The sequence below is a fragment of the Spodoptera frugiperda genome, chromosome 19, assembly GCF_023101765.2.
Source record: "Spodoptera frugiperda isolate SF20-4 chromosome 19, AGI-APGP_CSIRO_Sfru_2.0, whole genome shotgun sequence".
In the NCBI taxonomy this organism is placed as follows: Eukaryota; Metazoa; Arthropoda; class Insecta; order Lepidoptera; family Noctuidae; genus Spodoptera; species Spodoptera frugiperda.
The window spans coordinates 913,813-941,256 of record NC_064230.1 but is presented as its reverse complement, the minus strand read 5'-3'; the positions used below and the strand labels follow the sequence as shown (position 1 = coordinate 941,256).

General features: G+C 37.6%; 4 protein-coding genes and 1 long non-coding RNA gene across 42 annotated transcripts in view; 2 read left to right on the top strand and 3 right to left on the bottom strand.

Annotated features, from left to right (window-relative positions):
• LOC118281103 (protein suppressor of hairy wing-like) overlaps nt 1-27,444 on the bottom strand; it is a 196,883-nt gene that overhangs the window by 63,594 nt on the left and 105,845 nt on the right. The gene's annotated exons all lie outside the window — the stretch shown is intronic.
• Nucleotides 278-6,637, bottom strand: LOC126911755 (uncharacterized). Of its 4 annotated transcripts, none has more exons than XM_050700571.1 (2): nt 5,372-6,637; nt 278-607 (listed from the first exon to the last, which is right to left on the bottom strand). In XM_050700571.1, exons 1-2 carry the CDS (start codon nt 5,696-5,698, stop codon nt 527-529), a joined length of 408 nt encoding a protein of 135 aa, XP_050556528.1. In that variant the 5' UTR covers nt 5,699-6,637; the 3' UTR covers nt 278-526. The 4 variants fall into 4 exon arrangements, with proteins under 4 accessions (XP_050556528.1, XP_050556527.1, XP_050556524.1 ...); XM_050700570.1 differs by lacking the exon at nt 5,372-6,637 and adding an exon at nt 4,306-5,365 and having other exon boundaries at nt 282-607; XM_050700567.1 differs by having other exon boundaries at nt 403-920; nt 5,372-6,635.
• On the top strand, nt 6,860-8,326 carry LOC126911771 (uncharacterized). Its single transcript, XR_007706291.1, has 2 exons — nt 6,860-7,023; nt 8,279-8,326. It is a non-coding gene; the product is annotated as an uncharacterized LOC126911771 (long non-coding RNA).
• Nucleotides 12,629-19,870, bottom strand: LOC118281046 (ras-related protein Rab-24-like). The gene is made up of 5 exons (XM_050700598.1): nt 19,484-19,870; nt 16,530-16,618; nt 15,844-15,970; nt 14,152-14,299; nt 12,629-13,547 (listed from the first exon to the last, which is right to left on the bottom strand). The coding sequence occupies exons 1-5, from the start codon at nt 19,595-19,597 to the stop codon at nt 13,411-13,413; spliced, it is 615 nt and encodes a 204-aa protein (XP_050556555.1). The 5' UTR covers nt 19,598-19,870; the 3' UTR covers nt 12,629-13,410.
• LOC118281165 (serine/arginine repetitive matrix protein 2) overlaps nt 22,414-27,444 on the top strand; it is a 57,707-nt gene continuing 52,676 nt past the window's right edge. For 28 of the 35 annotated variants that reach the window (XM_050700470.1, XM_050700484.1, XM_050700482.1 and 25 more), the window contains exon 1: nt 24,075-24,464. The gene's annotated coding sequence lies outside the window, so the exon portion shown is untranslated. Of the gene's footprint in view, nt 22,563-24,074; nt 24,465-27,444 lie in introns of those variants that run through there. The other 7 variants (XM_050700495.1, XM_050700496.1, XM_050700488.1 and 4 more) reach the window with 3 other exon arrangements.

Below are 27,444 nucleotides of genomic sequence, written 5' to 3'. Positions count from 1 at the left end.
GGGTCTCGGGTTCGATTCCCGAGTCGGGCGAAGTGTTGCTGGGCTTTAAGAACATTACTCAGTAGGCCTTATCCCTATATTTTCTCAATAATATACAATACTATTGACACATCAGAATGCCAATAGCGTCTTTCCACACATTTGCCACTACATGTTACAGTCTAAATCAAAACGTCTGAAGTCGACGTCAAAATCAAAGGTCAAAGTCAACATCAAAGTCAAAGGTCAAGGTCAAAAGTCAAAGTCAAACCGATCAAAGTGCTTGAAAGATTGTTGGGGTGTGCCGTGGCTGGTTCAACGAAGAAGGCAGTAAAATTCGAGTGGACTGTATTTATAACTTGTATTGCGAATAAAAAGGGTTGTAACAAAGGTATTACTTGTCGCGTCTACGGAACGAAATAATAATAAAAGGGTTTAGGATGCGCGAGCGCGGATGTTCGTCTGGTGAGTTAACAGCTGACTGGCGGGTGGCGGGCGCGCGGTGAGCCGGGCGGGCGGCCGTCGCCCCTTTCCCCGCTCCTCTCGTTCACTCCCGCCGGCGCGCGGCGATGTTGAAGACGGTGGTCTCAACATACTCCCCCCGTTGAAGGATCTTCAACTGCAGTGACTGGAAGAGGGCAGATGGTATTAAAGGCTCGCCGAATGACACCCTTACGTGTGCGGATGTCGGCGACTCTAGTGATTCCATCCCTGCCAGGTAGGACGTGGACGATTCGACCTAGTAACCACAGCAGAGGAGGTGACCCCTTATCCTTGACTACGACAAGTGTCCCTTCCTTAAGTTCCCCGGAAGAACGGCGCCACTTGGTTTTCTCTTGAAGCCACAAAATGTATTCGTGGGAAAACCGGTGCCAAAAGTGCTGCTTCAGGTATTCAATGCGACGGAACCGCTGCAAATTGGTGATGTTCTCGTTCTGGATCTGTGGATGTGGCAACATAATGAGTGATCGTCCAATGAGGAAGTGGGCCGGAGTAAGAGGGACGAGGTCTGTTGGATCGTTGGACAAGGGAGTTAAGGGTCTCGAGTTTAGGATGGCTTCAACTTGTATCAGGCATGTGGCCATCTCTTCGAAGGTTAAATTTGTTAAACCCAAGATACGTCTAAGGTGATGCTTGGTGGATTTGACTGCCGATTCCCACAACCCACCTATATGCGGTGTGTATGCAGGTATAAAGGAAAAGTTGATACCTGGGTCGATATCATTGAAATCTAGGTTTTGCGATAGAAGATTGGCCAGTTCATTGAATGCGCCAACGAATGTAGTGCCATTATCTGAAAAAACGTTACGAGGTTTCCCCCTGCGAGCAATAAACCGATTCATAGCAGCCAAGAAAGCGTCTTTCGTGAGGTCAGACACCAGCTCGAGGTGAACAGCTCTCGTTGCTAAACACACAAACACACATATAAAACACTTAATGAGTCTGCAGCCCCTACCCTTGCGATCAGCTATCATGATAGGACCAGCATAGTCCACCCCTGTATCTAAGAAAGGGAACTCTAAATGCACACGCTGCTCTGGAAGGTTACCCATGATAGGTTGAACAGTCATAGCCTTGATCCTACAGCATTTTACACATTGCTGTGAAACCTTTTTGGCTAGGTTTCTACCGCCTATAGGATAGTATCGGTGGCGAATCGTGGCAAGTAGAAGTTGCGGTCCAGCATGCAAAAGGCGCAGGTGATACATGTTAAATATTAAAATGCAAATTATATGTGAACTTGATAAAAGAATTGGATGTTTTACGTTGAAATCATAGAATGAATTAGCCAATCGCCCCCTACTCGAATCAAACCATTTGATTTATCTAGGAATGGAGACAATGACAATAATTTATTTTTAGAAGGTAGTTGTTTATCGGAAATTAATAACTTGTATTCCTCAGGAAAGGAATCCTGTTGACTATGTCTAAGTAAGAAATGTAATGACATAGTCAACTCAGTGTTAGAAAGTGAGCCACACCTTGTAGAGTTTTTTCTACATTTATTTATGAAGCGCATGAGATATGCAACCACACGCTGTAGTTTAATAAAACTAGAATACTGTTTACATAGTAAAGTAAACCAGTTGTCAACAGTAACCGTAGTATCAACATGATGAGATAATACTGTCTCTACTAGGTACGACTTATCCCCTGAATTTGACTCAGGAAATGAAGGCCATGAAGAAGATTCTTTGTGTAGAAACTGAGGACCTGACCACCACAAAGAAGAAGACACCAATTTGTCAGCTCTAAGTCCGCGCGAAGCTAGGTCTGCGGGGTTTTCAAGTGAAGGTACATACCGCCAAGTACTACCACCAACATAATCTTGAATCTCGGAAACGCGATGACGAACAAAGGCTTTAAGTTGAATTGGTGATGTAGATAGCCAACCCAGGACAATGGTTGAGTCACACCAAAATACTGCTTCATCAATATGCAAGGTCAGCGATTGACGAACCTTGAGATACAGCCGTGTGCCAAGTAATGCAGCGCATAGTTCGAGCCTAGGTATAGTCGTCGGCTTAATAGGAGCAACTCTACTCTTTGCAGTGAGAAGATGCACGCTGACCTCTCCATTCCTCGTTTGACTGCGCACATATACACAAGCACCATATGCCTTCTCAGATGCGTCAGTGAAAATATGAAGCTGAACAGTAGACGGCGACTCACATGAAATCCATCGGGGTATGTCAATGTTGTTGAGAAGAGGGAGAGTGGTTTGAAACGCACTCCAAATAGTATAAATATCTTTAGGTATAGGTTCATCCCAAGAGCATTTAGAAAGCCAAAGCTGTTGTATAATTATTTTGGCCTCTACAATGCAAGGAACCACTAAGCCAATTGGATCAAAGATTTGGGCAATGACCGATAGGACTTGACGCTTTGTAGTTCTTTCAGTGGAAGACAAATTTATTGAAAAGGTGAATGTGTCAGTCGAACATCTCCAGTTAAGTCCCAACGTTTTGGACATATGACTATCGTCACTGAGGTTAACTAAATCTGAGCCAGTGGGATCATTGCAAAGAGCCTGCAACACTTCTCTTGAGTTGGACTGCCACTTGCGAAGGTTGTATTTTGCAGATTGCAAAATGTCCACGACTTGACGACACTTCTCTATCGTTTCTGGAACAGAAGAACCACCTGACAAATAGTCATCCACATAAAAGTCATGCGCTATGGTATAAACTATTGCTGGGTCAGAGCTCTCCTTAGACAATTCAATTAAACATCTAGTTGCCAAGAATGGCGCCGATGCAGTACCATACGTGACTGTATTCAGAGTGTAAGCTGTCAATATATGATCTGGTTCCGCTCGCCACAAAATTTGTTGTAACGGTCTATGCACTTCACTAACCATAGTCTGTCGGTACATCTTTTCGATGTCTGCACTGACGACGACTTTATGCTGACGAAATCGAAGCAGGATCGACAGGAGATCATCTTGCAAAGTTGGACCGACCATTTGGATAGCGTTGAGTGACTTGCCCGACGTGGTGACAGCCGAAGCATCAAATACTACTCGCAGTTTCGTAGTTGAGCTTGACTCTTTCAAAACGCCGTGATGAGGTAGAAAATGAGGCGGGCTACAGTTAGGTGTTTGACTATTGCTTACAGACATGTGACCCAATTGTATGTACTCATTCATAAAATCAACGTACAATTTTTTGAAATGAGGATCTCTGGCTAAACGTCTTTCAAGTGAAAGAAATCTACGCTTAGCCATTGCATATGAGTCACCTAAAACGTGAGGAGACTCTTTGAGAGGGATGTTTACCACAAACCGACCATCAGGGTTGCGGCCAGTGGTATCTACGAAAAGTTGCTCGCAAGCTCGTTCCTCTGAAGTAAACTTATGCTTTGTATCTACCGAATCCAACTCCCAAAAGCGTGATAAGTCTGACTGAAGGTTGTCAATATGCATACACACCTGAGAAGTGGAATTCGATTGAATTAAAGCGCCAGAAATAAGCCAGCCTAACTTTGATTCGAACAAAGAAGGCTTGTCTTTACCTAATGTGACCCGATTCGCGCCTATGATCTTCCAAAATACCTCCGCGCCGACTAAGATGTCGATCGAAGACGGAATGTAGTATTGAGGGTCGGCAAGACGAATGGTAGAAGGTATGTGTATGTTGCTCGTATCAACAAATGTGTTCGGTATGTACGATGATACTTTCGGTAAGACAAAACACTCGATATTGATTTTATAATCACTATTGAGTGACTTTAAGGCAATCGAACAACCTTGCGAGCAACTAGAAGATTGATAATTTATACCTACCACCTTAGACTTGGCATTGTAGATAGAAATTTGAAGCTTACGGACTAAGTCGCTGGACACGAAGTTGGCCGTGCTCCCGTTGTCCAGCAAGACTCGAGCAGTGTGACAGTTGCCCTTTGTGTCCGTCACCTGCACGAGCGCTGTGGAAAGTAGAATTATGCGAGATGAAGCAGAATGATTAGCTGACAAGACGACATTTTGAGTGTTTGAGAGCTCACTATCACTATGAACGTGCAGCAATGTATTGTGCTTTTTATTGCAATATTTGCAATGTCCTAACTTGCACTTATTAGCATCATGGCCTGGTCGCAGACAGTTGAGACATACATTAAAACCATGAACCCTTTTGTTACGAACCTCCACTGGAAGTGATTTGAATGTTTCACAAGTGAATACATGATGATCCTGTTTACACATTGGACAGAATAAAGGCTTATATTTAGGTTTATCAGTAGTGGCCAGAAAACTTTTATTAGATTTATTGTTGTCGCTGTGACCCTCGCCTCTTGTTTTGATGGACTTCGACTCCTCAAGTGTTTCTAATAAATCTGATCTGTTGCTGAGGAAGTTAATAAAAATATTTAATGTTGGAGGTTCAGTCAGAGAGTTTCTATGCTCCTCCCACTCACGATTTGTCACCTGATCTAATTTACTAGCCATAATATAAATTATAAGCGTATCCCAGTGTTGAACTGGTTGCCCAAGTGTAGATAAGGCTCTAAGATTTTTGTTCGTTGTATCAATAATAAGGCGTAACGACTTACTTGACTCTTTAGAGATAGGGTTTACATTAAAGAGAGCTTGCACATGATTATTGACAAGTAATCTCTTATTGTCATACCTGTCACAAAGTAACCTCCAGGCAGCATCGTAGTTCTCCGCACTGAAATCTAAATTGTCTACGACAAGAGAAGCACTATCTTTTAAAGAAGCGCGAAGATAATGTAGTTTATTGATTTTACTTATGTTATTATTGCTATGGATTATTGAAATGAATGTGTCCCTAAACTCTAGCCAATCATGATAGCTGCCCGAAAACTTAGGTAGATCAATTTTTGGTAGACGTATAGAGTTATGTGTATGTGTGTGACCAGCACAAGACCCCACCTCGGACGACGAATCTCCTGCCTGCTTACTGCGGGTGGCGCTGATCAGCTGCCGGGCGGTAGCCACCAAGCTGTAATATTGCTTCTCAAACTCCTCCCGCTCCGCATATTGCTCGCTGGGATCGTCCGCGAGTGTCTCCAAGTCACACTGTAATGCATCGTATTTTTCATATAAATTTTCAAATATGTTAAGACGGTATTCAACCTCAACTGTTTGCGTATCGCTAAGTTGCTTACAGGATTGAGATAGATTTAAGAAGGATGCAAATTGTGTAAGCTTAGCTTTAACTGAAGCTCGTTTCTTAATTAGGCTTTTAGCATCTGTCATTATGCAAAGATAATAAAATTATAAGAAAAGCAAAAGAAAAAATACAAAAATATTTTTTACAAAAATATGTAGGGTAAGATAAAAAGTTATAAGCAAGTTTATTAAGCTGCAGTTCGCCTAAAATCAATTTAGAAGCAATTTCTATTTATGTGATAGGTTGCTAGGAATATCTCAGCAGGCGTTTAGCTGTGTGAAGTTTGCAAAAATATGCTTATAATTTAAGTTGCTGGAAAAAAAAAAACAATTAAATGAAATGAAATATGATAATGGAAATGACTGCCTAAGCTACTTATGAATGTATGAAGAGATGAACAGCACTAAATACAAGATGAATGACTAATCTATTGAGAATGACTTGCAGTTTTCGAATGACTTGCAATATTATAGAAATGAATAAATTTAAAATGAAGTTAATGAAATGATGGTTAGACAAGGTGATGAAGCGTATGGGATGATTATGGTGTTGAATGGATATGCAATGATAAATGAAGGAATAATTTGGAACGATCTCACGATTTTTGTTGCAAACCACTGATGATGATTGTGACGTGGAGTTTTTCAAGTATCCTCAAGACACGACGACAATTTATAGTTGTATGCTTGATATCGATGAAGATCTTCCTGTCCCGCAGTCCTGAGAGTTCTTCTCCTGGATCAGTCTTCGAATCTGGGCACCAATCAACAAGGACGGTACTTTGTTCCCGTGTGATTGGAGACGTCCCTAACGACGAAAGCTTCAAGAAATCCAAGCGAGCAGATAATCTCAGGTGAAGACGACTTGAACCCACTGTACAGCTCCTTTGTTCTTCGATCTTGTTTCTTCGTAAGACGGTAGAAGGACCATATGTTGGGGTGTGCCGTGGCTGGTTCAACGAAGAAGGCAGTAAAACTCGAGTGGACTGTATTTATAACTTGTATTGCGAATAAAAAGGGTTGTAACAAAGGTATTACTTGTCGCGTCTACGGAACGAAATAATAACAAATAGGGTTTAGGATGCGCGAGCGCGGATGTTCGTCTCGTGAGTTAACAGCTGACTAGCGGGTGGCGGGCGCGCGGTGAGCCGGGCGGGCGGCCGTCGCCCCTTTCCCCGCTCCTCTCGTTCACTCCCGCCGGCGCGCGGCGATGTTGAAGACGGTGGTCTCAACAAAGATAATCAATGTAAAAAAAAGTATTTCTCCGCCACAGTTTTGTTATTTAAAACAGTTTTCCAATTGATTTGTCTTCATGTGACGCCAGAGGCCGCGACTGTGGCGCAATGTACATTAAACTAAGATGATATACTCGGTACCTAACCTAAGCTATAGAACTACATATGAACCTAGAGGTAACGTAATTATATGATACAATGCGAAATATATAAATAATAATACGATTGATGTTTCATTTTGGTTTGTCCCAACCTTTTTTTACCTTACACAGTCAATGTCAAGACTGCTTCGTTGATCAAGTGGTTGCAAATGCGACTACTGGATAAGGGATTATCTCTATATTGACCCCGTAATATACAAAACTCTTGACACTTCAAAATGCAAATGGCATCTTTCCACACAATTTGCCTCTATATGTTACAGTCTAAGTCAACGTCAAAGTCAAAGGTCAAAGTCAAAAGTCAAGATCGAATTATAGATATTTGTACGCCTAGACGGCATAACATGTAGCTCATGTACCTATCCTACCGCGTATGTATTTCCTATGTGTAATATCACTCATGTTAATGCAAATAAAAATATCTTTATCTTTAAAGTAAACAGTCAAGATCAAAGTCAAAGTCAAAGTCAAAAGTCAAAGTCAAATTGATCTAGGAAAAAATTAATGTATAAAAAAAGTATTTCTCCGCCACAGTTTTGTTATTTAAAACAGTTTTCCAATTGATTTGTCTTCATGTGACGCCAGAGGCCGCGACTGTGGCGCAATGTACATTAAACTAAGATGATATACTCGGTACCTAACCTAAGCTATAGAACTACATATGAACCTAGAGTTAACGTAATTATATGATACAATGCGAAATATATAAATAATAATACGATTGATGTTTCATTTTGCTTTGTCCCATTCTTTTTTTACCTTAAACAGTCAATGTCAAGACTGCTTCGTTGTTCGAGTGGTTGTAAGTGCGACTGCTAGACAAGGGGTATCGGGTTCAATTCCCGAGTCGGGCGAAGTATTGCTGGGCTTTAAGAAAATTTCTCAGTAGGCCTTATCCCTATATTTTCTCAATAATATACAATACTATTGACACATCAGAATGCCAATAGCGTCTTTCCACACATTTGCCACTACATGTTACAGTCTAAATCAAAACGTCTGAAGTCAACGTCAAAATCAAAGCTCAAAGTCAAAGTCAAACGTCAAAAGTCAAAATCAAAAGTCAAAGTCAAACCGATTAAGATGCTTGAAAGAATATCAATGTATAAAAGAAAGTATTTCTCCGCTACAGTTTTGTTATTTAAAACAGTTTTCCAATTGATTTGTCTTCATGCGACGCCAGAGGCCGCGACTGTGGCGCAATGTACATTAAACTAAGATGATATACTCGGTACCTAACCTAAGCTATAGAACTACATATGAACCTAGAGTTAACGTAATTATATGATACAATGCGAAATATATAAATAATAATACGATTGATGTTTCATTTTGCTTTGTCCTACTCTTTTTTTACCTTAAACATTCACAGTCAAGACTGCTTCGTTGGTCAAGTGGTTGCAAGTGCGACTGGTTAGGGGTCTCGGGTTCAATTCCCGGGTCGGGCGAAGTATTGCTGGGTTTTTCGAAAATTTCTCAGTAATAGCACGGAGTCTGGAATTGTGCTGTATATGGCAATAGGCTTACCCCCTATTACATGGGACTTATAACATAAATTGTGAAAAGTGGGTGTACATTGTACAGTGGCATTACGTGTCATAATGTGCACCTCTGCCTACCCCTTCGGGGATAAAAGGCGTGATGTCATAAAATAAATGTTTTGACTTTGTAACGAAGTCATATCCTACTATTGTTTACCTTTAGTGTAGACTTTTGTTGGCTGAAGTGGCAAGTATAATGATATAATATGTATAAGTTGTTCTAAAAGTATCTGCCACGGCTTTAATGAGAGATAGTGTTGTGTTTGAAGATTACAATAGTGAAGAAATTTCGTACCCTGGACCAGTTAATTCAATTTGAGAACATAAAGAAGTTAAATAAACATTGACTCTACTCTGCATAAAGTGGTTCACAAATACGCACGATGCGTCGCTGCAATTGTTTTCATTGACGAAGCGACAGAGACAGTGAAAGAGATAGCTCCTTCATAACAAACTAATACGTAGATTTTATCGTATGAAAAAAAATATACCTACTCAAAATCTCTCATTCATAAATTCACTATTGTAATCTTCAAACACAACACTACCTCCAAAACATTGTAATCTTTCTGCATCTGTCCAACTTGTACACAAAACCGCCATCTAGGAACGTAGAGTGAAAACTTCAAAACGACTATTGGCGACATCTATGTTTTAATTCTTGAAACTTTATAACAGTGCCATCTGTGTTGCTTTCTTGTAAACTGTCATCTAGGAACGTAGAGTAAAAACTTCAAAACGACTGCTAGCGACATCTACATTTTAATTCTTGAAACTTTATAACAGTGCCATCTGTGTTGCTTTCTTGTAAGCTAATGACAATCCACCATTCTGCATAAACATACATCCCCTGTCAAATATATTTTACTTGGGTAAAAAAAACACAATATTACACAAATATAAAGCTTTTTATTTTCACATCTTACAAAACTATACAATACATGTTTTCGTCAATGAAATAATATACAGGGAATCAAAAGTCAAAGTCAAAATCATCACTACATAGTATAAAACAAAGTCGCTTTCACTGTCCCTATGTCCCTTTGTATGCTTAAATTTTTAAAACTACGCAACGGATTTTGAAGCGGTTTTTTTAATAGATAGAGTGATTCAAGAGGAAGGTTTATATGTATAATACATGCATAATATATTGCACCCATGCGAAGCTGGGGCGGGTTGCTAGTTACAAATAAAAGCTCTTACGTTTCTGGTGACTGAGAGAGACAGACTGTACACAGCTGTAACTACTGCACTCTACTGGGGTCTCAAGATCTGACTATGTCACTATAATATATGTCCTTTTACACTGCGATCTAAAACCCACCTGTCTGCGGAAATTATGGCAAACCCTCTTAAGTAGAGGAGGCTCAGGTTGTTGGAGAATCAGGAATTCTAAAGGGAGGTAATTGGGCCTCCGATAACCTCACTCACACAACGAAACGCAACTCAGGCGTTGGTTTTCTGTGAGCAGTGCCAAAGCATAGTGAGCCCACACTTACAAACTTATATAATTTTTTTCTTTTAAAAATATTGTTTTTATTGAAATGAATGATTTTGACTTTGACTTTTGACTTAAGTCAGACATTACAAAAACATTTTATAACATATTAGTTTAATCTTAAAGCTAAGTTAGCAGCCTCTAATACATAACTGCCTCATGGTTGAGTGGTTACAAGTGCGGTAGGCTTACGTGAGATCTAAGGATCAATTCCATGGCAAATTAATTTAGTATTTATTGGGTTCTTGGATTTCAAATAACTTTAAATTATTAGAATGTAAATAAAATTATGCTTTTACTACCTCGTTGATCGAGAGGTCTTGGGTTCGATTCCCAGGTCGGGCAAAGTATGTATTAATTATTATTATTTTTAGATTTTCGAGATTTTTTCAGTAATAGCACGGTGTATGGAATTATGCCTAATATATATCAGGCTCGCCTACATAACATGAATCCCATGTAATAGGGGGTGAGTCTATTGCCATATACTGGGCACAATTCCAGACTCCGTGCTGCTACTGAGAAATTTTCGAAATACCGAAAAAAGCCCAGTGATACTGTGCCCGACCCGGACATACAAAACAAACCGAGCAATATAAAGAATACAGTTACATTAACTTAAAATTAAAATAAATACAACTTAATATTATATTTTATAATAACTATCGTGAGACATACTAAATTAATTAAAAATCACAGTTTACTCACGTATATTAATGGAGAAAAGCTCTACTAGTTTCGAGTCACAGAGGGACTCTTCATCATGAGCAGCGTGCGCAGACGCGGCGACGTGAAACCGTGATTTTTAGTTAATTTAGTATGTCTCAAGATAGTTATTATAAAATATACAAAACCAGTGCTAATGTAGATTGTTTTTAATGGGGGAAAATCATCTAATGACTTCTCCCGTCTTGGGCGAGGCGAGAGGGAGTGTCAGACTCTTACTGACTAAAAACCACCCCGTTCCTACTCCTGCTTTTCGAGCCGGAGCCCCGGTAACCAGCTAGGTAGTCCGCAGCTCCGGATGCTAATGTATCTTAAAGTCATATTAATTAGCCAATCACAAAAGCTCATTATGGAACCAGCCCTATCTAAATAAAAATATCTAGCTAACTACATTGTGTATCCTATTTTGCTCTTTACACTACTGAAAATAGTGTACATTTTCGCTTGATCAACACCTACTTATAAATGAATTTTGGAAGCTAGCATTTTAGTCGTTATCTTAGTTTAAATAAGGTTTAAAATCACATTGAAATAGTTATTTTAGGCTTCGTCTTTTAATTCCTAATGGCAGCCACTGCTTGACTTAGGACTTTCCAAACACCATAATTTTTATTTAAACAAAAAATAGGCGGTGGTCTTTTCTGTCTACTAGTCTTTTGACAAATATAGGGTGACTGGTAATTAGTGAACGATATTTAAACACGTGATTGTACTCATGATTACAAACAACTTTCCCGAAGAAACTTTTTTGTATAGTCATTAGTTTTATTTTTATCACAATATCAAAACAACAAAATTTCATTAAAACGCGCGCGTAATGTTCCAAAAGACCTACCTACAATCACGTGTTTAAATATCCTTCACTAATTCTAGAACTGGAACTTAAAACGGGATATTTCTACTTTCTTATCTCCTACTTTCCGAAATGTATCCGTTCCAATATCGGATCATCTTGAGCTTCTGGGCGTAACTCTATCGCCAACGCTAAACTTCGGTTCTTATATAGAGTCGAAGGCGCATCTGGCTGGTAGGAAGTTGGGTATCCTCTCGAAGGTGAGACGGTACTTCACACCGAAACAACTACTGAGCCTGTACCAGGCGCAGGTTCGGTCATGTATGGAGTACTGTTCTCACCTTTGGGACGGCTCGGCTAGACACCAGTTGGATGCGCTCGAGCGCATTGAAAGGCGTGCCAAGAAGCTCATCAATGATGATGCGCTTGTGGAGGCCCGGCTTCAAAGCCTTGAACACAGGCGCAAGGTCGCAAGCCTTTCCGTTTTTTACCGGATACATTTCGGAGAGTGTGCAGGGGAACTGCACAACTTGATTCCCCCTAGTCCTTTCCATCAACGAACCACAAGACAATCGGCGAGGCGTCACCGTTTCATGGTGGATATCCCACCCACTCGCACGAAGCGCTTCGCTTCAAGCTTCCTTGTGCGAACTGCTAGGGAGTGGAACTCCTTGCCGGAGTCTGTGTTTCCTGATGGGTACAACCTGGGTGTCTTCAAAGCCCGAGTGAATAGGTTGCTTATGGGCAGACGTGCTCCACCGTAGGCCGCATCATCACTTACCATCAGGCGAGATAGCGGCCAAACGTCGGCCCATTCAATATAAAAAAAAAAAAATATTTACCATGTTTTTAAATTTTTATGAGTTTTCGATATTTCGGCACTGTTGCAAGCTCCATGATCACGGATAAACTGTAGCAACATGGTAAATATCCCGTTTTAAGTTCCAATTCTAGTGTTAGTGACCATGCCAGTTTAAAAACCTTTACTAATTACCTGTCACCCTATATAAAAATACTAGGTAGAACTATTATTTTTAATGGAATTTATAAAAATCCTTTCTTAAGAGATGCCTACGTCATAGTAGCTTTATGCATGCAAAGTCTCAGCCCGATCGGTTTAAAATTAGCAAAGTTTCATACAAACTTTCATCCCCTATTTTATCCCCTTGGGGGTAGAATTGATCAAAATGCTTTCTTAGCGGATGCCTACGTCATAACATCTACCTGCATGCGAAATTTCAGCCCGATCCGTCCAGTGGTTTGGGCTGTGCATTGATAGATCACTATGTCAGTCAGTCAGTCACCTTTGAGTTATACATGTATATTTAGATAGGTAGTCTTTTGGAATACTTCATTGAATAGACCAAACGCCATTTATTAACAAAAATGGTTGGTCTTTTCAGTGCATTGGTCTTTCGGTCTATTAGTCTTCTCGTCTACTGTGCTAATAGGGTAGATGACTAATTTTTATTTCAAAGTCCGTCTTGTAGATTATTTTAAAGCATTAGACACGTATTTTTTATTTTCTTACGGAAACAAATACTTTCGAAGATATATCGATTTGAAATATCGCGTAACGTCACTTCTAGGTACATTTTATACGTAGAAATGGCGTATTTGCTCCCACTCCTAAACTTTGATTCGTTTCATCTAAGTATTGTTATCTCAAATGACAAAATAAAAAAATACGTGTCTAATATTTTTTCATTACCTAACTGACGGACTAAATAGATGTTTAATTTTCATACCCCGTCATCATCCCAATTTTGTGACCATGCAATATTTCTACTTTTTTGGGTACTTTTGAGACATTTTCACCGCGGTCTTCTCAGTCTTTTAGTCTACTCAGCAGTAGCAGTAGTCTTTGTTCTTCGCCTTGTAAGCCGCCTCGTCTTTCTGAAGCTGCAGCCTCATATCTTCAACATCCTTCATTAGCCGCACATCAGCTGCACAGTCGTCTACTATTTTCTGAAATAATTCGTCTGAAAAATAAAAAAGAATGGTGTTAAGAAGTCATAAATACGAAAACTTGGGCTCGACCGGAGTGATATCACGGCCTCACAGAAAACCGACGTGAAACAACGCTTGCGTTGTGTTTCGTTGTGTGAGTGAGGTTACCGGAGGCCCAATTACCCCCCTTCCCAATCTTTCCAATCCCCGATTTCCCAACAACCCTTAAATTTCTAACCCCAAAAGGCCAGCAACGCACTTATAACGCCCCTGGTGTTTCGGGTGTCCATGGGCGGCGGCGATTGCTTACCATTAGGTGATCCGTCGGCTCGTTTACTGGCTTATACCATAAAAAAACGTTCAAACAACTTCATCCCCGATTTAATAATTATCGCCTGCTGCGTCCGAAGTACTCAATTAAAGTATTCAATTTAAATGTGTAATAATCTCATTAATTGCACATAGGGATATTATTTCCGGAGCTGCGGATTACGCAGCAGTAGGAACGGGGTGGTTTTTAAGTAAGAGTCTGACACTCCCTCTAGCCTCACCCAAGAGGGGAGAAGCCATAGGATGATTTTCCCCCTTAAAAAAAATGCGTGAGCTGTTATTGATGATGGTCTAAAATGCACTTACCAACATTCTCCCCAGTTTTGCTAGAAGTAAGGTAATGTCCGCAGAGTCCCTGCGAGTAAGCTGCCACCGTGTCCTCTGGGACTTCCCTCGCGACGAACCCGTTGTCTAGAAGGTCCTTCTTAGTGCCACATAGGTATACTTTGCAGTTCTGGAAATTATTTTGTACTTGTTACATTGGATGGACTCACCAAACTCGCTAAACTCTGAAACTACTGGTCCGAATTAAATAATTCTATTTTTAATATTAAGCGTTGCCCTACACTAGAATTTTCTCCTGTGTCGTGTGTGCATTTACAAACATACAATTTCACATACACATGACACCCAAACCCGGAATAACAATTTGTGGATCACACAAAGAGTTGTTCCGTGCGGGAATCGAACTTGCAACACGTTACACGGCGGCCAGTTGCCTAGCCAACCGCGCCCACCGTGCAGACAAATGTTTATGTGTTGGATAGTCCATTTATCGAGGAAGGTTATAAAACATCACGCTACGATTAATAGGAGCCAAGCTATGTAGTAGTACAACTATGTATCAGAGGCTTTTTATACAATTTTAATTTACAAAGGACATCAACCAAAATGGGCTAGAGTTTTGAACAGCTGTATTGAGAAAAAAGAAGTTCACAAATAATTTAATAATAATATTTAATGAATTTTGATTTCTATTCGGGAGTGTAAATATAAATAATATTAAATAAGAATAAAAACAGTTTTGTAATTGATTATTGTTATTATTGGTGACACTGCCATGACAACAGTTTTGTGACAGTTCTTTTTCGTATTATATTGTGAATATTATTTCGATTTTGGCTATTTTTGACGACTGTGCTATTCAAATTGGATTCTGGTGATTTTCTATCCGATGACCCCGGCTCACTCTTGGACTCAGTACCCGCTCAAACGTTAACCCTGGCAACGAAGCCGCTTTACATGACGACGACCCCGTAAACTTGGACTTTCCGATTTTGCCTAGTGAATCTATATATTGTGTCAATTGTGGAACTGAAATCACTCACAGGAGAAGACACAATGTTAATCTTGTGGAAGTGCAGCGAGTTATACTGCAATGGATCGCACCACAAGTGGTAAGTCATCAAGTAAGTAAGTGTAAGTGGTTGCTGCGCTCATATCATGTCTGTGATATGGTATTTAAGTTGGGCAAGGCATGAAAATGTAACTACACCAGCTCAGTTTCTAGAAAATGTTTTGTTAACATTATGAAAATGAATAGTTTCACAAATAAACGATTTATTTTAAAGTGTTGAAGTTTTTTCATATATTATGTTTAATTATTAATTTGATACAAAGTTTCTTATCTATACGTTTTCTTTGTACTGTAAGCCGCTCAATAAAGTAAAAAATAGTACAATATTTTCATGTTCATGTTCAAGCCCAAACGCCATACAAAGTGGTTGATGTCCTTTTGGGTGTACATTGCTACAGCGGCATTACGTGCCGTAATGTGCACCTCTGCCTACCCCTTCGGGGATAAAAGGCGTGAAGTTGTGTGTGTGTGTGTAATTTACTAATTTAAGAAACTCGATATATCAAAATCAGTATTAATTTGGGAGCGCAAAACATCTAAACTCCTGGTTTTGTGTCGCGCTGCGACATTCCTGTTATAACACCTCAAAACTCAATAGCCCAGATATCTGGTAAAGAGTAAATGAAGGCAAAAGTGCTTACTTCCTCAATTCCTCTCAGTTCCTGAAGCCAGTGCCTCAGCCTCGTCCAGGAAGCCGCTGATGATGGCTCGTAGCATATGATCGCTGCGTGAGCACCTCTGTAGTATATTTTTGTCATCGCTTCGTATCTGGAAATCGTAAGATATAATTATTTAGATTTTATGAGATAAGCCGCTAAACAAAATGACGGATCACCTGATGGTAAGCAATCAGTTCCACCCATAAAATACCGAAACGCCAAATGCGTTAAAAGTGCGTTGCCAGTTTTTTGGGGGTTAAAAATTAGATTATTGTTGAAGATTTCAGTAATTGGACCTCGGGTGCTCTCTCACATGACGAAAGATAACGCAAACGTTGTTTCACGTCGGTTTTCTGCTCGGCCGTGGTATCACTCTGGTCGAGCCGGCTCATTCGTGCCGAAGCATGGCTCTCCCATACTTAATGACTAATGTGCGCTTCTCACGACACTTTCTGCCTCACACAGCAAAACTGTGTTATAAGCTGTCATCGGCGGTATTTCCGAACCGATACAACCTTCAAACCTTCAAAAAAAGAGCGTATTCCTTCTTAAAAGGCCGGCAACGCACCAGCCTCTCCTCTGGAGTTGCGGGAGCCGTCTGCTCGTTTTCCCCCTATTCCATTAAAAAAAAAAGTGTTTATTATGACTAATGTGTAAAAAAACAATACCTTTCGCTTCCCGCCGTGTCCCAAATGCCAACATTGAAATCCTTCCCATTCGATTGCATCGTTTTAGCGCAGAAAGCTGCTCCGACCGTCTGGAAAAATAAGAGATAGAGAAACTTTAAAAGATTGACACGCCTTTTGTATCCGTGGCAGAGGTGCATATTACGGCACGTAATGTCGCTATACAATGTACACTCACTTTTCATAATTTGTGTCATAAGTGCTATGTAATAGGAGGTGAGCGTATTGCCATATACCGGACAGGATTCCAGACTACGTGCTACTACTGAGAAAAATTTGAACCCGATACCCTTGACCGGACAGTCGAGGCACTTGCGACCTACGAGACAGAACTTTAAAAAAATATTCAGTCATTTCTCACTCTCTATTTTCTTCATTTCACTTCACTCTCACTCTTTGTCTCTATTTCTCGTTTGTCCGCCTACTCCATCAAAAAATACGTAAGATCTCATATTTCGCAATATGTGTTATCAATTCTCTGTAAACCACTTCAGAATTCCATTTAACTATGCAAAATGAATCATTCGTTTTATCAATTATTACTCATAACTAATTGTTATTGTTAGACAGACAATCTGTTGTGTTTAATGCTTCCGGTATTAAATATCTAATAGTACAAATCTGTACCCTTAGTACGAGTTTATGTTTAAGGTAATCGAAACGAGAGCGCGTTCGGCGCTCTGATTGGTTGGTTTATTCGAGCCCGCTCAGAGCGCCGAACGCACTCTCGTTTCTATTACCTTAAACGAAAACTGTATACGCACCCACGACACAGGAGAAAATCCTAGTGTGGGGATACGTTTAAAAAAAATACAAAATAATAGTTTCGTCAGAATTAATTTGCGCATGCTGCTCATGATAAAGAAGTATCCTTCAATGACTCGAAACTAGTAGCCCTTTTCTCCATAAATGTATGTGAGTAATTAAACCATGATTTTTAATTCATTTAGTATATCTCACGATAGTTATCATAAAAATAATAGTTTCAAAAATAAAAAACAAGAGAAAAGTTCTAAAATCTCGCTTGCTTGTCAACAACTAGGTACTATAGATAAAAACAATGTATTTTTAAACCAATCGTTTTGCACTTATCACGCACATTGAAGGACAATGTCACAATTTATCTGCTCACTAAAACATCAGTTGTTTTAATTCATTTCAGTACAATACAGTCAGCTTATTGCAAGAAGTCATTATGTGTCAAAGTCAAAATTATTTATTAACTATAGACCGGGAAGGCACTTTTGATCATTTTTGTCTGTCTGTTTTTTATGGCTAATATCTGAAAATGTCTGGACTGATTTTGATGGGATTTTTATTGGAAGAATGTATATTTAACTCAAAATCACAAAAATTATTGATTAGGTCAATTAGTCTTTTATCCCACAAGGGGTAGGCACATGTGCACATTATGGCACATAATGCCGCTATACAAGGTACACCCACTTTTCACCGTTTGTGTTATAAGTCCCATGTAATAGGGGTGAGCCTATTGCCATAAACTGGGCACAAATCGAAACTCTATACTATTGCTGAGAAATTTTCAATAAATCGAAAAATGCCCAGCAATATTTTGCCTGATCCGGGAAACGAACCACGGACCTCTTGCCCGGCAGTCACACTTGCTACCACTTGACCAACGAGGCAGTCTATAGTATATCCCACCCAAAACATAAATGTGAAAGGCTGCCAAGTTCGATAATATTGGAATGCTTCGCCTATAAAAGTATAGTTTTATTAGTTGTAGTCTGTGCACGCTGCTCATGATGAAGAGTCCCTCTGTGACTCAAAGCTAGTAACTAGAACTTTTCTCCATTAATGTATGTGAGTAAACTGTGATTTTTAGTTAATTTAGTATGTCCCACGATAATTATTATAAAATAGTTTCAAAAACAAGAGAAAAGTTATTAAATCTCGCTTTTGCTTGCTTGTCAACAACTAGGTACTATAGATAAAAACAATGTATTTTTAAACCAATCGTTTTGCACTTATCACGCACATTGAAGGACAATGTCACAATTTATCTGCTCACTAAAACATCAGTTGTTTTCATTCATTTCAGTACAATATCATCGGCCTCTTGCAAGAAGTCATAAATACAGTTCGTCACATCTTTAAACCCCGAAGGTGTAGGCAGAGGTGCACATTACGGCACGTAATGCTACTATACAATGTACAAGGTACGCCCATTTTTTAAAAATCATTTGTATTATAAGTCCCATGTAATAGGGGGTGAGTCTACTACCATATACCAGGTACAAATCCAAACTCAGTACTATTGCTAAGAAATTTTCAATAAACTGAAATCAGCCCACCAATATTATGCCTTTTTATTATCGCAAAAAATATCACTCAGATCAATTAGCCTTGTAACTGTTGATATAATTAAGATATCACTCAGTACCTGGGTTACCCTGAAAATCTAGTAACAAGATAAGAGATAAAATTAAGATAAAACACATTGTGTGTGAATTTTAGGCTTCAGTACATAGTATAAAACAAAGTCACTTTCTCTGTCCCTATGTCCCTTTGTACGCTTAAATCTTTAAAACTATGCAATGGATTTTGATGCGGTTTTTTTTAATAAATAGAGTGATTCAAGAGGAAGGTTTATATGTATAATACATACATAATATATCACCATTGCACCCATGCGAAGCTGGTGCGGGTTGCTAGTGAATTGTGTATTATAATTACACAAAAACTAAAATTCTATCTAACTAATTACGACTTGAATGAAAAAATACTACGGTAAAATATTATATTTTACTAGTTTCATTCATATAACAACAATTTAAAATCTTTAAAATAACTCCATAATTAAAGTATGAAGGTCTCACATTGGCCTTATAGGCGCATGACTGTGCATATCGTGCAAAAAAATAGGCGTAATAGTCTATTGACATGTAAACAAATAATTTATGCACTTTACTTACATTTTGATACGGAATATCGGCATTAAATCTGCAACTGACGAAACGGAGAACCAAACTAGTCTTTCCTACGTGTTCACTCCCTAATAACACGACTTTAAAATCACATCTACTCATTTTTATAAACAAATTATTTTCAAATCAATACAAAAATCACGGCGTGCGATTTTTTTTTAATCCCACACTGAATACGGACGAAGGAATCTTTGGAAAATCCCAATGTGTAATGATTCACAATTAATTTGATTTTTGTTATAACTGTTAATATTAAGTTTATGATTATAATAATCTTAGTTTTACAATTAACACTTATTAATTATAACTAAATTATTTTTTAAACAAAGCGCTCGTTTCGATTCACAATGAGCTTTTGTCTGTAAATATTATTTTGACGTTTGTTTGACGTCTGAGTCATGAGATATTGACGTTTAAGGATTCGTTTAGAAATTATAAAACTCTTAATAAGAACTCATGGCGCGTGTTGTCCGGAATTTTTTTTAGAAATAAATAAAGAGGTATGAATAAAATATAAAACCAGTAAATATCTTAGATATGCACATGAGATTGTCGACATGTGGGATTGTAGATTCAGCAATCATTGTCCCGATAGATAGCTGTATTGCTTCGACTTGGGTGATAGAATACTTTTTATCCCATGGGAACACGGACAAAACCGCTGGAAGAAGCTAATATTAGATAACAAAATAATTTACTACACTAAGTACCCAAACCTATGTTTAGAAACATGGTTGATTGTTTTATCACAAGTTTGCGTTCGATTCCCGCACGGAGCAACTCTTTGTGTAATTCACAAATTGTTGTTTCGGGTCTGGGTTTCATGTGTATGTGAACTTGTATGTTTGTAAACGCACCCACGACACAGGAGCAAGTCCTTATGTGGGGCAAAGTTTTTTTTTTTTAATCACTTAAGAATCTCCTCAGTTTGCTACTACGAGTGTCCGCAGTAGTCCGCAGCGCTGCCACTGCTCACTCGCACCAGATGCTTCATATCTACTCGTTTGTATAATTATACATACATACATAACCTCACGCCAGTCTCCCATGGGGGTAGGCAGAGAGAATGGAACGCCAATAGCTACGATATTTTTTTTATAACGTCACGCTAAAGGCGTCCCCGAAGGGGTAGGCAGAGGTGTACATTATGGCACATAATGCCAATGTACACTCACATTTCACAATTTTATGTTGTAAGTCCCATGTAATAAGTGGTGAGCCTATTGCCATAATACTGGGCACATTTCCAGGCTCCGTGCTACTACTGAGAAATTTTCGAACAACCGAAAAAAACCCATCAGTACTTTGCCCGACTCGGGAATCGAACCCGGCAGTCGCACTTGCAACCACTCGGCTAACGAGGCAGTGCGCGACACACTATATTCAGTAAAGCAAACTCATACTAAGGGTACTGTTCATTTGCCTTAGAAAAGATGTGATTAGCCTTTATAATTCTATCTACCCCTTCGTACAAAGGCGAAATGTGATAGAGTAAATTGTCGACATATTTATCAATCAACGCCCACTTGTTAATGTACGAGTTTCCTCATTCATTCTGCTAAATAGGTATAATAAGTACTCATCATGGCGTTCCTAACATGGTTTTATTAAAAAAGTAAAATAATATACTTAAACAATTTTTTTATGAAACAAGTCGGTAAACGAGCAGACGGATCACCTGATGGTAAGCAATCGCCGCCGCCCATGAACGCTTGAAACACTAGAGGCGTTACTAGTGCGTTGCCGGTCTTTTGAGGGTTAAGAAATTGATGTTGGGGATTCGGGGATAGGGAAGATTGGGAAGAAAGGCAATTGGGCCTCAGGTAACCTCCTTCACACAACGCAAGCGTTGTTTCACGTCGGTTTTTCTGTGGGGCCTGGTATCACTCCGGTCGAGCCGGCCCATTAGAGCCGAAGCATCGCTTTCCCACACTAAAACCACTTACCTCGTTCATTCTACCAAATAAGTATAATAGGTACTCTCATCATGGCGCTCCTAACATGGTTTTATTTTATTTAAAAAGTAAGATAAACAATATAGTTTTGCCTCAATACAGTTCTATAAGTTAAATCACATTCTTAAAGATTCTCAATAATAAAATATAGTCAGCAATATTATAATATTCTTTATTGTAACATGTAAACAAACACAAACTCAAAAATAAATATATTTTTGCGTTTTATCTATCTATGCACAAGTTCGTTGAACTTTTGACATTTCCAATGAACTCTATCTTCCATCTCGCTCTGTCTGCATTTTTAATACGTCAGGAGATGCATTTTAATGTTGCCATAATAGAATTAAAAATTCCCGTTTTTATGCTAATGCTGTTTGTGGTATTTATGCGTCATCACAGGGGAGCTATTGTTGGCATGTGTTATTTTATTTTTAAGGTTTCTGAATATAACTTATATAATTACGCTATTTAAGCTTAGGATGATAAATAAATTAATCCGAATTTTATATTAATCATAAATTTGGCTATCAATAAATATTTTATTCCATTAAATCATAAGTTGAAAAATTTAATCATTTATATTACAATAAAATTAATAACAATCACTCAATAATGCTGCGATGCATCTGATTTATTTATTAATTATTTCTTTTTCTAACTTAACCTAATATTTTGTAACAAAAATCAATTTTACATCAGTATTTTAAACAAAAACAACATTCCTATTCTTCTAATGTACAAGTTATGACTAAAATGTGGTTAGCAACTCATTTAAATGAATGATCAATTTATTAATTACCCTTTAATGACATATTAATTGATTCCCTAATACTGTCCGATGAAACAATGCCTGTCATGATATTTTACAAATTTTAATTTTAATTTCTATATAAATACACACAAATTATTTCTCAGCTATGTTCAATGTCATGTAATTTAATAATTAGCTAATTTATGCATAAAATAATAATAATTAGGTATCTTTATTATCTAATGCGAGACATAACCTAAGCACTATCCATTAAAACCCTTAAAAAACTTATTTAAATCTTCTATAATGATTTAATAGAGTTTCTTCGTCCATATTAACAACATCTACAAGTGAAACGGTAAGTGATACTCTGTTATTTGGTTTCCTAAACCAGTCTAACTCAATGTTACGGCCTATCTGTCTGTAAACTTGTTAAAATGACGCATAATACACTACGTCGCAGCGTTTACAACGAAACTTCTCTCTCCAATCAGATAAACAAGTTCAATAATGCATTATTATTACTCTGTACACATTGTAATGTTTGTATTCTAATGTGGGACACCATTTGTCCCTTTCTAACAAAACCCCGCCCGTTCGTTATTCGGAAAACTATCGGCGTATTGATTTTTGTCAGACTATGTCGTGCAAACAAATCGATAATTGTCTGCTACTCGCTAATCTTTATTTGATAACATACCGAATTACTTGACAACTATATTTAGCTGGCCTAGAGTGCATTGATAACACTCGCTTTTAGTTTTGATTTGATGTAGAAATAGAGTTTAAACGGCACTCAATTATTCCTTTCTGCATGTCTAGATGTTGGTTGCTGTTAGGCAGATTATGCTGATGGTTATTTACATGTGAGAATTTCGAAAATGTTAAAAATAATTGGAAATATAATTTCTTTTTTCGCTTAGAAAATAAATAAATGGCTCAGACTGATTACTCATAGCCTTCTCCTCTAAAATACCACCTCATTACGAAATAAAAGCACGTGATAGAATTAAATACAAATTAAAAACAAAATATTAAAAATGAACATTAACTCGACTTTGTAAAACACGAAAATTCACATCTAATTTACCGACGAAATATACAAAAGATAATTTTAAAAAATCTGCAAGAGACGTGGAATTGGAAAAAATGAGAAAATAAACGATTATTTTACGTCAATAGTATTCTGGTTGAGAGGCGAACGGAGCAAGGTGAAGCTGAACCGCGTACAAAGAACCTGCGATAACGCGTTATACGATAAACACGTCAAGTAGTTTATTACAATGCCAACTCGACGCTCGACCTACCTATAACTATCTCTATTCCGTACTGTCTCACCTCCTGCCCCACACCCAAAAATGTTGCTCACTAAACAACAAAAAACAACAAAACTTTTGACCAAGTCTTTAAATCAAATTATTCTCATGTTATTAAAGATTTTTAGGGTGTAATTTTGGTGGTTTTAATGCAATTTTTGGTGTTCTCGTTTAGATTTTAGCCTTATTTTCTATTAAACGGATAAATTGAAAAGTTAATGAAGTCACTGTTTTCGAGAACGATTTCGTAAGTTTTGTTCCGAAGTTTACTATTGAAGTACATTTTTCTAAATGTAATTTTAAGTTTTACTCGAAAATATGACAGAAATATCTTATAAAATTCCAAATAACAATTTAAATACTTGAAATTTCCTGTCCCGTATTTGCAAATCATGTACAAAACAAGAAAAACGGTGTGACAGATCACAATTGTACTACTTTCTAACCAAGAATCGGACAAAGCTATCGACGTCAACGTCCTAACGGGACTCCGTCGTGTAACACGGAGTGTTGCCATAACAAAAATAGATTTGCTATCTCAACTCCCCCATGTAGACAGTAGCGTTACCATTCGTGATGAAATGGACGTCTGAAGAAATTTTGTATCGCAGTGAATTTTGTTTATATCTCCGATAATCTACGCTAAAAACTTTTGTAATCACTTTTAAAAGCGTCCTTTTGCAACAAAGATGTAGTATCATTAAAAGTTAAGTGTGGAAAACGTTAGTTTAATGTATAATACGCGTTTCACTCAATGACTGAATTCAGGCAAAAGAAAATTGATTGCTATAGGCGAACTTAAGTTAAAATATCGAGTTTTTTGTTGTTATATTAAGTTTATATTGTGTGGTAATATAATTAATATTGTTTTATTCTACGTTATAAGTGTAAAATAGTGGTTTATTTAAGTGTTTGTTGTTTTTACATGGATATTTATAATACAGGTAAGTTTTCTGAAAGTAATTTCTTTGTAGGCAGCAGATAAGCGTTTAATTACCTTTTTCATGGTGTCTATAGATGTAAATGCGGGGATATATCTTCGATACACGTTTAAAAAGTGTAATTAATGCAAAAATACCAATACACTACAAACATTTTGACCAAATTAAAATTTCAACTTCAAAACAGTTTTTAAAGTAATAAACATGTCAGAATTCACTTTGAAACTTTTGCAAAACTATTAAGAAACTTCTTAAGTAGGTTTAAAAATTAATATTTAAGTGTTTGTAAGTGTGTAAGGTGCTAAAAAGCTCAGAAACGACTGCACTGATTTTGATAAACCGGTTTTGTTAGGACAAGTATGAGGTATATTACAGTTCCTGTTTGTACATGCTTGTGGATGTTTACACTTGTGTTTTGATGATCAATATCAAAGTCAAAGTCGCATAACATCACACTTTTGTAGGTGTAGACGGAATATATACAACGTAAAACCCATTTCTCCCCATTTATGTTATGACTCCCATGTAATAGGGGGTGAGCCTGTGTGATACACAATGATACAATTCCAGACACTAGACATTAGATATTTCTGAAATATCTTTAAAAAGTATATTAAAACAATAAAGTCAAAGTCAAATCATTTATTCCAATTAAACCATATACTTAAGTACTTTTGAAACGTCAACAAATAAAGAAATAAATAATAGTCTGTAAATCTGTCCATCAGTAAAGCTAGGTGCTCGTTCCAAAGTGTAGCTTCGAATGGAGAAGAACGAGCAATAAACTCCATTCGTTACTCTTTTAAAAATATATGTTTTACAATTTGTCTGATAAACTCAGTCGAGTAATACAACCTAAGTCAGGAATCTAAGTGTTTTATTCAAGTTTATTCCCAGGAATCCATTATTTTACTTAATAATTATATTATTTTCAAGTTTATTTTTACTTTGTCATTCATTGATAAACTCGACCAGAGTGTTATAAAGAATGATACCTACCAACCTCATCTAGATTGCTCTTTCATAGCCTATTTACAGAAAATAAATTCATTTCATTTCGATGTTAAAGAGAAAGGAGTTTTTATTTATTTATTTAAACTTCATCACAAAACAGTGAATGGCGGACTTAATGCCTTAAGGCATTCTCTAACAGTCAACCATAGGGTAGTGCAGAGAAATGAAGCGGATTGATGCTAAGTCAAAACACAAGCACAAAAGAATAAATATATGAATACAATGTTTTTAATGTGATGATGTCTCATAGAGGAGAATGGGAGAAGACATATTGTACTGACCACAAGTAACTTGGGATAAATACATAGTTTTTTTGTACATACTTACCAGGGCGCTTACTCTTGAAACCAATCTCAATGTCAATGCAATTTCAATCTAATAAGTATAATTGCACGCAACATTACTCCTTTTATCCCCGAAGGGTTGGTAGAAGTGCACATTACGGCACTTAATGCTGCTATACAATGTAAACTCACTTTTCCTTCTCACCATTTGTGTTTTAAGTACCATGTAATAATGGGTGAGCCTATTGCCATATACCGGTCATAATTCCAAACTCCGTGCTACTAGTTACTGAGAAATTTTTCGAAAAGAAAAAAAGTATAATCTCAATAATAATTCAGTGTCAAAACTATACAACCACAATCATAGCTGTTACAATAGCATTCAGAGTATGCAATATAAAGCTAAACTCAATACCATTTAGTTCATTCAATATCCATGCAATTTCACAGTTTTGATGTTGCAAACTTAAGAGTATGTTCACAATATTATTAATGAGAATGACCGGTCGGAATTGGATTCAAGAGTAAGCCCCCTGTTATTAAATAATGGGGTAGGTAGGGATCCACAAATTGTTGTTTCGGGTCTGGGTGTGATGTGTATGTGAAATTGTATGTTTGTAAACACACCAATGACAACTGTCAAAATTTTTATTTTAAAAGAACTATATTACTTTTATAATATTGGTGGTTGACTATCATTACACTTTAGAACAAGCACTTAGCTTTACTGACTGACAGACTTATTTATTTCTTTATTTGTTGACATTTAAAAAGTACCTATTTATAGTTTAATTGGAATAAAGGTTTTGACTTTGACTTTGAATATACTTTGCAAGTTCCCTAATCAGGTCGTCAACTCTAATTAGATGAACAATTAGGTTGGTCTGTCTGTCTTTGTTTAATGATATTGCATATTATTATAGTTAGTTTGGTGATAACAGAGTAGAATACATTTGTCACCACCCTTACTCTTCTCGCGGGTACCGTATACCCGCATAATGAACTTCTCTTAAACAACTGAACTGATTTTGATGAAATTTTTTGTGTGTGTTCAAGGGGATCTGAGAATGGTTTAGATTCACAATTTTGTCCGCTGGACAATGTTTTTTTAATTAATTTTTAATTTATTAGTAGTTGTTGATTTTGGAATGTTTTACATCGGATCCGACGGACGGCGCTACCATCGCAGTGTCAAATATTAATGACGTTAGATATTGTCATAACATTTGAATAATAATTTTCATCAAAAAGGTCCAGAATGTTTTAGCTTATTAAAAAAGTTTAAAATTTTCAAATTAACGTGTAGACAGGACAACGTCTGTCGGGTCCGCTAGTTATATGTAAGCAGTCTCTTAGACGAAACATATTTAACTGAGACCAGGTACTCAGTTAAAATCTTATTCTTTTAAACTGAAAGAAAAATAATTGATTCAGCACCGGGCATGAGAAACTCCGCCGCACTTGCTGACTCCGGGCTAAAAGGTCATTTTACTCAGAAAATGCCATTATCACTTTTTGGCCGAACGAAATGAAATTACTGAAATGCTAGCTTGCTCCTAATTTAGTACACACTAGCTGACCCGGCAAGCTTCGTACCGCCTCAAAAACTTTTTCTTACCTTTTAAACCTTCCCTGGACTTCCACCGGCCTCATCTAGTTATTTAAGAGATTGACGTGTAAAAGAG

What these genes read in the sequence shown, in the direction of transcription:
- LOC126911755 (XM_050700567.1), bottom strand. Translation starts at nt 5,698, where the DNA reads ATGACAGATGCTAAAAGCCTAATTAAGAAACGAGCTTCAGTTAAAGCT. An exon ending in CAGGAGATTCGTCGTCCGAG is followed by an intron (nt 921 to 5,371) that starts GTGGGGTCTTGT and finishes CCACATCCACAG; the next exon opens with ATCCAGAACGAGAACATCAC.
- LOC118281046 (XM_050700598.1), bottom strand. Translation starts at nt 19,597, where the DNA reads ATGAGTAGATGTGATTTTAAAGTCGTGTTATTAGGGAGTGAACACGTA. An exon ending in AACTGAGAGGAATTGAGGAA is followed by an intron (nt 14,300 to 15,843) that starts GTAAGCACTTTT and finishes AATAATTTCCAG; the next exon opens with AACTGCAAAGTATACCTATG. An exon ending in CAAAACTGGGGAGAATGTTG is followed by an intron (nt 13,548 to 14,151) that starts GTAAGTGCATTT and finishes TTTATTTTTCAG; the next exon opens with ACGAATTATTTCAGAAAATA.